At 35.0% G+C, this 9,470-nt stretch overlaps 2 protein-coding genes across 2 annotated transcripts; one reads left to right on the top strand and one right to left on the bottom strand.

Moving 5' to 3' along the window:
* The first annotated feature begins 1,169 nt into the window (after positions 1–1,169).
* On the top strand, positions 1,170–8,326 carry LOC108374142 (vacuolar protein sorting-associated protein 41 homolog). Its single transcript, XM_017630113.1, has 15 exons — positions 1,170–1,417; positions 1,503–1,625; positions 1,725–1,898; positions 1,956–2,076; positions 2,389–2,587; positions 2,655–2,809; positions 2,871–3,057; positions 3,123–3,263; positions 6,047–6,115; positions 6,186–6,587; positions 6,661–6,847; positions 6,910–7,143; positions 7,207–7,333; positions 7,441–7,544; positions 7,598–8,326. Exons 1-15 carry the CDS (start codon positions 1,388–1,390, stop codon positions 7,898–7,900), a joined length of 2,556 nt encoding a protein of 851 aa, XP_017485602.1. The 5' UTR covers positions 1,170–1,387; the 3' UTR covers positions 7,901–8,326.
* On the bottom strand, positions 4,084–5,941 carry LOC108374143 (beta-1,3-galactosyltransferase 6-like). The gene is made up of 2 exons (XM_017630114.1): positions 5,763–5,941; positions 4,084–5,703 (listed from the first exon to the last, which is right to left on the bottom strand). The coding sequence occupies exon 2, from the start codon at positions 5,479–5,481 to the stop codon at positions 4,315–4,317; it is 1,167 nt and encodes a 388-aa protein (XP_017485603.1). The 5' UTR covers positions 5,482–5,703; positions 5,763–5,941; the 3' UTR covers positions 4,084–4,314.
* Positions 8,327–9,470: the final 1,144 nt, after the last annotated feature.

Below are 9,470 nucleotides of genomic sequence, written 5' to 3'. Positions count from 1 at the left end.
ATATAAAATATATAGCGAGATTCGAAGCAATTCGAAATATGGCGAGCAAAATTATTAGAAAGTGCTAAAAGCTATTGAAAATCAAAAATAAAGGAACACAAAAATAAAATAGTTGTTTCATTTTCTTAATCCGGGTTCCGTATAGGCCTCACAGACTTCTGCAGCTTTTCCTGATAAATTTCGAAATGTTGAAACGAAGTCAACTGAATGCCCATGTTAGAGGCTTCCAGGCCCAAGAAACGTGCAGTTTCGATTCCTCTCCCGGAATGGTGATAAAGGGTTAGGGTTGCCAGACGTACTGCTTTTGGGAGTAAACGTACCCCTTTTTATTGCAATGTACTCCATTTTACTCCAAAAAAAAACATCGGGAAATGTACTCTTTTTATTTTAGTTTTGTACTCCTTTTTCCAGCTATTCATTTTTTATCATATACAGGGTGTAAAATAATAACTATCGCACAGGTTTTTTTGCAAAAGAAAAGGGTCCTTTATAGAGTTTGCTACAACAGTAGACTCTACGTAACCGGACAGACCCAGGTGTATATTTGGCAAAATACTGTCACTCTAGCTGAATCGAAAAAAGCTCTTGAGAGTTTTTATGCTGTTACAACAGAACCCTCTCTGGGTTAAATGAGCTTTCAGGATATGATCTGTCTCTCTAATTTTGAACAGTCCGTTCTGTCAGTAAGGATTTGTATTCCATTTTAGGTATCATTTTACGCGGTTTTTTATGCGGATTTGAATTTATGCGGGTTTTCAAACCATTTTTCGCTGGAGCGCAACCCCTGTTTTTGTATGAAAGCAAAGAACTTTTCTATGCGGCTTTCTGAAGAACGCATATACAGCATAAAAAATACCTAAGTGTAAATAAATATTAAGTAAACATTAACAGCCGGTTTCACCAGTGATTTAAATGGAAAATGATTTTTATTTTCTGTCAAATTCCGTATAAAATTCAAAAAATTAAAATAATTTTTCACTTAAATTGCTTTCGTGAAATCGGCTGTAAAAATTAAATAATTTAAGAATTTTGTGAACTAGTAACATTTTCAGAGACTTTGGAGAATATCCTATCTTCGCGTTTTTGAGAAATTGCATTCCAAACTTCAATCGCGGTTTCCCACAACCTGCCGAAATCAACATACGACAATCTTTTACCCAGGCGACGGATTGGGAAAAATACGTCAAGCAAGGGAAAAATTATAACAAGGCAACACTGCTTATTGTTTTCCCAAACAGCTGATTGAGCAGTTTTCCGTAAAATTTGTTTTGTCCCAGCTTGTTTTGCCGTGCAATTGCTTTTTACACTTTTTGAACCCGCTTAGAATAAAATAAAAAATTAAAGATTCGCAGTGTGTGTTAAAAACTTTCAGCTTATCATCTTAACTATGGCTGAGCAAGAGCCTGTTAACAATAGCGTAAGTAAAAAAATAAAGTTTTCGCCTGTACCTAAATACATACATAATGCATAGGTAAATATGTAAACATAAAATTGATTTGCAGGACACAGAAACCGAAAGTGCTGAGGATGAAATTGAACCAAAATTTAAGTATCAACGTATTGCCAATGACCTGCGAAAAATTCTCAACTCAGATGTTGTCACCTGTAGTGCAGTGCACCCGAAGGTATGTACTTTTTTCGCGTTTAACAGAGACTACATAAAACATTGAGAGAAATACATAAAAGTTATTATAAAGAGATATCATTCATAATTTATTTTACAGTTTTTGATGTTTGGCACGTTTTTGGGCCGTATCTATATATTCGATCACCAAGGCAATTCCGTGACTTCACATCTTTCAGATGCTCCAACCGATTTTTCACATACTGTCGCCGTCAATCACATGGATGTAGACGCCAAGGCAGAATACGTGGCCACTTGCTCTGATGACGGCAAGGTTGGGCTTTTATTACAATACTTTCAAACAATTATCTAAAAAATCAACAATTTTTAGGTAAATATAACCGGCCTATTCAGTGATGAAAATAATCAGAACTTGAACTTCGCGAAATCGATAAAAGCAATAGCTTTAGATCCAGATCCCAAGACACCTGCTGGAAAACGGTTTGTTGTAGGTAAGCATGTTTACAAATCGCACACGTTCAAAAGTGGCAACACTCAAAAAAAAAGGTCGAACTAATGCAAATAGGTTATTCTTCACATAAGCAGTTATTTTTTCGGATCTGATTTTTGAGTTGTGCCTCTTTTGTAGATGGTGTGCGATATTTGGATTAACAAAGATATACGAATCGCAAACAATCTTCAAAAGTGACACAACTCAAAATTTAGCATTGTGAAAAGCTTAAAAGAAAATAATTTTTCTATTAAGAAGTATATTGGCTCATGTTATGTAAGGGTGGCATTTATTGATCTAAATTTTTTTACAGGCGATGATAAGTTAACGCTGTATGAAAAGAATTTTCTCAAGAAATTAAAGACAACCGTGTTATCCAGCGCTGAGGGATATGTATTATCAGTTTGCTGGAATGGTACCTTCATTGCATGGGCCAGCTATCTAGGGGTGCGGGTCTATGATCTAAATGAAAAGTGTTCATTAGGTCTAATGAAGTGGGAAGAACCAGCAAAGTAAGATATACTTATCCTACTTAAAATTCTCATTCATTCAAGTCATTGAAGTTTTGATTAATTTTAGCTCCCGCTTAGAGAATTTCCGTTGTAATTTCCGCTGGTCAAATGCAACAACTTTGCTTATAGGCTGGGTGGATACAATACGGATCTGTGTCATACGGAGACGAAATTCTATTGAAGTAGCTTCACGAGATTTGCCCGGTTTCATCGTAGACCCGAGTATGAACAACCTTTTCACCATTTTTTTACAACAAAGAAATAAAATTGAAAATTTTGTCAGTTTCAACATTTCAAACAACCTTCCACATATCCGGCTTGGCGCCACTCACATCCAATCAATTGGTCGTATTGGGTTGTCCAAAGGAAAAAGATGCGGAACGTAAATCACTGAGACCGGTGCTTTGTGTTATGGAGTATAAGTTGAATTCCAGCGAAGAGATTTGCACTGATAGTCTGTCATTGCGTGGGTAAGGAACAATTATAGAATTTCACTTAAAAAGGATTTCATGTATTGAAAAAAATTGCCTTTCAGATATCAAGAATATACAGTTAATGATTACAGTTTAGGATGTATTATTGAGGAAAATCGTTATTTCATTGTTGCACCAAAGGATATAGTCGTTGCAAGTCTTTACGAAACGGATGATAGGGTCAAATGGCTAGTTGACCATCGGTAAGTGTGCAATTTTTTTGCTGATATAGATATATTTCGAATCACTTGCGATTTATGTTATCAGTGCTATGAAAGCTTTCTAAGAGAAGAGAATTTTATACAAAAATATTTATGAATTTTTGAATAATTTGGTTACTAAGCTAATTTTAAAAATCTTCATTTTTTATATTAGTTAGAAGTTTATTTGTCTGTAGATTTTTATTAAATACCCAAATATACGCTTTTTATGTATGAATAATGCATAATATGTAAAATTGATATACTCGCATACGTATACATAAATATGTACATATCCAACATGCAAAATAAACTTAAAGGTTTTTTAAGAGTTTACTAAAATTAACAAAAAGCGTACCAAACGCAAAATTTTGGTTTATAAAACACTTGAAAAAACGGTAATATAATAAAAACGGCCACCTTGTTTATAAGCGTATGAATATAAATTTATAATAAATACACTGGTTTACAGCAAAAATGTTCAATGGATGCCACTATCCAATTCCTATAAAGAATTGCTCGCTGATTCCGGAAATCGACTTAATTTTTTATTCTATGGATAGGTTTTCAAGATATTTTCAATTTACCGTTATTCAGCTTAAAACAAAAAGTGGTTACTTTGCATATAACTATATGTATCTCGAAAACGTATCCATAGAATATAAAATTTAATCGATTTTTGGAATCAGCGGGCGATTCTACATACAAATTTGTTAGTGGCGTCTGGAGAACAAAACCAAATTAAAATTTTTGATCCAGTGATATTAATAAAAAGAAAGTATATTTTCTTGGTATGGCTTCGTCGTAAAAATTTGCATTTAACTTTTAAAATTAAGTGATTTTTAAAAATTAGCTCTAAACAATTGTATGTAAAAGGTTCATTTTACTTAAAATCAACTTAACACTATAGCACTTATTTAACACTTAATATAGCAAGCTTACTTTAAGTTACTTTTACCAACATTTACAAAAATAATTGTTGGATATGTATGTATGCAGAAATAGTAAAGCCTCTGCTCGGATTGGTTTTTTGCATGTTTAAGATTATTACTGCCTACTTTACGATTGTATCACAGCATTTATCAGCCGGGCTCAACCAATCATAGAAATAAGGCTTAATGATATTGCTTTGGTCTTTGTCATCAATTGCCTTTCCACCTCTTATACATACACTGCCGTCATCTATCTGCTGCATTTCCTCCTCGTTTAGCTTGTGCAGTACTATGTGATATCGACGGCACTTCCGCGGTTTATACTGTGTATCAAAACGTGGATCATGACGACGATAGACAAAGCGTAACGGGGCCACCCATAAACCAACTGATACATCTTCATTTGTATAAGGCGAAAGTATTTGTGCATTTGTTGCAATATGTTCACAGATTTTACGTGAAATCACATATCCACCTCCCATGGCATACGTTATATAATGGGTAGATAGACGGTAGTTTATATCCCGCCACTTTCCTTTTGTTTTCACATTCGACCTTCCTTGAAAATAACCCCAGTAGAGAGCTGGTAATGGTTGGCCATTATACTTCGTGGTTTTTCGCACCAATTTACGGTCATAAGACACGAGTTCATTCAGCAAAATGTTCAACTTCACGTACGTGTCATCATCCGTTTTAAGTAGATAGCTGAATTCGTAGTGATTTGTAAGTGCTTCTATAGAATGTAACATCTTTTCGGTTAAATTTTCAAAGTTGTCTTGCAAACGCGGTAAAAGCAACATGTCTCCATAAAGTTTTTGCTCCCTATCCAACTCTGCACGTAAGCCGGCAGGCATGCCTTCCGTGCCAACGGCAAAAAAATGTTTCACTTTTATAAGTCTCCGCGATAATTCTTCATGATTCATGTTGTTATCGATCCAATGAAGGTAAGCTGCCAAACGATTCGATTGGTCCGTCACGCTTTCCATAATTAAATGACCACTTTCAGCATACTTGGGCACATATATCAAGCTTTCCGGGTAGTAAGGCATTTCGAGCGGTTGCCCAAGCCTCAACCAAGTTTGACGCAGCTTGTGTCGCCGATTAACATTCTTTGGAGCTGTAACCACCAATATCATCAAGAAAATATCTGGATGTGGCTCCATACGACTGACACCGCTCTTATGCGTCAAACACTTTTCTGCGCTATTTAGCATGCCACTTAAGAAGCAGCCAAAGAAAAAAGCCACCATTGCAGTAAAGAGTGTTATCAGATTATTCAAGCGCTTCATTTTTTGAGAATAAACAGCAGCCGTGACATTTTTTATTTCATTTTCACGCTCCGTTTTGCGTGTCTGAAGCGAACGAGCGGATGAACGGATAATTGTGAAGCTGTTGTCCTTCCGCACCCTAGAAAAACCAAACGAAAGTGCGGATGTGTGTACGAGTATGTGCCAATAAATATTGCCTTGCTTCTACATGCTGATACTGACGTGCGTGTAATTTTCGTTTGGCTGAAAAATTGAATACGATCTCTTTAAAAAGTTAATTCATTTATTAAATTTCTACATACCAACGCTTATAATTGACACTTTTTTATTAAAACAATGTGCGAAATCTACTTGTTACCGATTTTTCATTTTTTTTAATGGCCCAAGTGAAAACAGTGGTGCCACATCGAAAGTAATTACGTTGGTGTGGCAACACTTAACTTCCGTCGCCTGTTGTTGTGAAAGAGGGAAACAATTATGTTTCAGGATATAAAAAATCGTTTAGTAACTTCTATTGATACTCTCATTAATTATTTTATAGCGATAATTTTAATTTAAAAGTCAAAATATTCATTAAATTTTACAGCAAATTTGAAGAAGCAATGGAAGTTATATCAACACACGGCGGAAGCTGGTCGTTACTATCTGTAGCCAAGTATGTATCGCGTTTTATTTAATATGTTTATTTGATTTTCTAACTTAAAAAATATGCATCTTACACATAGGCTGTATATAAATCACCTACTCGCGATGAATAAATTCGACGATGCTGCTAAATTATGTCTACGTGTTTTGGGCAACAAAAAATCTCTTTGGGAGGAGGAAGTGTTCAAATTTGTGAGATGCCAACAGTTGCGTTCGGTTAGCGCTTATCTACCTACCTCCGACGACTGTAAGCTTGACCCTCATGTATACGAGATGGTGCTATATGAGTATTTAAAATTTGATGTCAAGGGATTTTTGAATCTCATAAAAGAATGGCCATCTCATTTATATAATTGCACGGCAGTCATAAACGCAATACACGACAATTTTCGAAAACAGAATGCGAATGAGTTATTAGAGGCACTAGCAATACTCTATTTGCATCAGCGTGACTATGAAAGTGCATTGAGAATGTACTTGAAGTGAGTTGTTCGAAATTATAATTTTCACAATTTCATTTTAAAGATAAAAAAAAAAAAAACTGTTAAATTGCAGATTACAAAACTCTGATGTATTCGAAATGATTCGGCGTTATAATCTCTATGATGCTATACATAAAATGATTATACCACTGCTTCAACTGGATCGTGAGCGTGCCTTTAAAGTTTTATTCGAACGAAACAAAATATCACCGGAAATTGTTGTACAGCAATTGGAGCAAAATCAAGAGTATTTATATTGGGTGAGACTGAGCAAATGACTTATACTGTAATACTTGCGCTTTAAATAAATTGGTTTTTACAGTATTTGGATGCTTTGGACAAAGTCGACAAAAGTGGTAAATACCATTGGAAACTGGTGAAGTTGTATGCAAAATACGAACCAGAAAAGTTGCTACCATTTCTAAAACGATCCAATCACTATCCCATGCAAGAGGCTTTGGATGTATGTAAACGTGAATTATTTTACCCTGAAATGGTATATTTGTTGGGCCAAATGGGTAATACCACGGAGGCGTTAAATATTATCATTGAGAAGGTAAGTGAAACTTATTGTCTATTTCAAATGTCCGATTTAACTGAACGAACGTATTTGGCTTAGATAAAAGATATTGAAATGGCAATTGAATTCTGTAAGGAGCACAATGATTCGGATTTGTGGAATATACTGATCGATGAATCAGTGAAGGAGCCCGCCATTGTACTCAAACTCCTGGACGGTATAGTAGGTAAGTGTGTGGCATAAGAAAGTATGTATATACATAGTATGTATTACATTAATAAGAATAAAATAAACGAGACGACAAATAACGGATTCCCGTTAACATTTCCATAGATTACGTTGATCCTGTCGCAGTTGTTGAAAAAATTAAACTTGGCCAAAAAATACCCGGTCTTCGCGATGCTGTAGTTAAGCTTTTGTGGGACTATCGTTTACAGGTAGGTACAATCATGCATATGTACGTGGATGAAAAATTCATTCAATAATTTAGGTGGAAATTCGTAAAACCGCGCAAGAGATTCAACTACAATACTATTATGACCAACATGCTAGAGTAGTTAATACGCAAAATCGGGGCCGTTGCGTGTCATCTTCTGAGCATTGCTTAAAATGTAATCGTTCTGTACTTAGCATGAACGCAAACATTGCGCCTCTAAATGATGTTGTTGTATTCTTATGTGGTCATGTCTACCATTCTAAGTGTGTTCCCGGCGGCATCGAGGATGAACACTGCGAATTTTGCAATCCCAGCGATTTTAATAAAGATGACGACTTTGCACTGCTCTTGCAATAGAAACCTATCATAGATTTTAATTATATCAAAAGGATTTTTTATTCATCAAAACAAAGCGCCTAGATTAGAGTGAAAGGTCGCTGATATCAATTATTTCAAAAGTACAGAAGAGCTCCTCAAAATAATTTTTTTAAAGTATTTTGCAAAACTTTGAATACAACACATTCACGTATTCACAGCAAAACTAACATCCACATAAATGGGTTGAACTTGATTTTATTGAAAGGTTTTCATATTCCTCTGAACTTTTCGAATTGGCTCGTGTCTTTTTCGTACTGGCAACTGGTAGCTCGACCCTTTTGGAAATGAGGCACTTTTACTTTTCCTTGCTTCCCTCATCAAAAAGTTCCTTTTTACCTCCCTTTTATTAGCTCGGGATGTAACTATGTAATATTGATGCGCCTAAAACATGCAGCGATTTCTATTCTCAAGTTACATATGTACCTGATGATAGTACGAATGGAAATTATAATAACGAGGTTTTAGTTTTTTAAACTATAATTTTATTATTTATATGTATGTATGTATGTTTCACTCTAAGCTAGCGTACGATTTACATTATTTAGCAAAATAAAACGATCATCAAATCAAAACAAAATTTAAAAAATATGGTTAAAGATCTGTTAATATGCTGTAGTTTAGGCGAGCAGCTAGTGCAATTCGGTAGACGTACATAAAAAGAAAATACAACATCGCGTAAAGCCTTTAAAAAGCTTGCATAGCATGCTCTAATCACTTGTAAAATATTCCTAAAAACTGTCTACTTTCTCAAGGATACAAATATAATTCCTCTTCAATGCTATTCTATATATTATTAGCTATTTAGACTTAAGAAATTTATTAACGTTGTGGATGTTTGTAAAAGGGTCGCACTCCCGTTGAATACGAAAGAACAAACCGCAACCTTCTTATTTCGCTGCTAAGATGGATTACTTAAAACCCATATTAAGTATTAATCACATTTTTTTGAAAATAAAGCTTTTATATGAATGTATTCTCATTTTTTTGTTGGGTTGGATGAGCAGCACGAAAATTAATTTTGTGGATAAAGTTTCTGAAGCCAACCGGGCCGTTGGCCAAGCAGACCAAAGTTCAAAGCCACATCTTAAAAACTACGAGAATTATTTGCATCTTTAGAACAGCTCTGTAAGCATGTCCTATGAAAACATGAAGGGCTGGTTTCTCCAACTCAACTCAACTTGGTTTGCCACTGTTTGGACTTAAGTCAAAAGTTAGCCTACGTTTTATACAGCTTATTCTTGACTAAGTCAAGAAAATTGGCATAACTAAGTTGAGTTGGAGAAACCAGCCCTAAGTATGTTTTTCTTCTGCGAAATGACATATGTTTCAGTTACGGCCTTTGCATTAACGGTGACTACATATTCCCACGATCTCTCGACAAATTAAAAAAGAAAAGAGTTGTTTTACTGTAAATAAAATCCTATATTATTATTTTAATATAATAATAAAGTTTTAGTTTTCCCCACATGTCCATTTGAGCGCATTTAGGCCTCAGACTCGGACTTCAGCTTGGCAATGTATGCAGCCTTGTGTTCGGCGACCTTCACCT

The sequence above is a fragment of the Rhagoletis zephyria genome, unplaced genomic scaffold, assembly GCF_001687245.7.
Source record: "Rhagoletis zephyria isolate East Lansing unplaced genomic scaffold, Rhagoletis_zephyria_1.1 Rzeph_scaffold_07393, whole genome shotgun sequence".
Taxonomy (NCBI): Eukaryota; Metazoa; Arthropoda; class Insecta; order Diptera; family Tephritidae; genus Rhagoletis; species Rhagoletis zephyria.
The sequence above is the reverse complement of the archived record's forward strand: the minus strand, read 5'-3'. Positions and strand labels throughout refer to the sequence as shown.

Coding starts and splice junctions, on each gene's coding strand:
- LOC108374142 (XM_017630113.1), top strand. CDS start 1,388: ATGGCTGAGCAAGAGCCTGTTAACAATAGC. Junction 3,058..3,122: donor GATAGTCTGTCATTGCGTGG/GTAAGGAACAAT, acceptor ATTGCCTTTCAG/ATATCAAGAATATACAGTTA. Junction 6,848..6,909: donor ATCAAGAGTATTTATATTGG/GTGAGACTGAGC, acceptor TGGTTTTTACAG/TATTTGGATGCTTTGGACAA.
- LOC108374143 (XM_017630114.1), bottom strand. CDS start 5,481: ATGAAGCGCTTGAATAATCTGATAACACTCTTTACTGCAATGGTGGCT.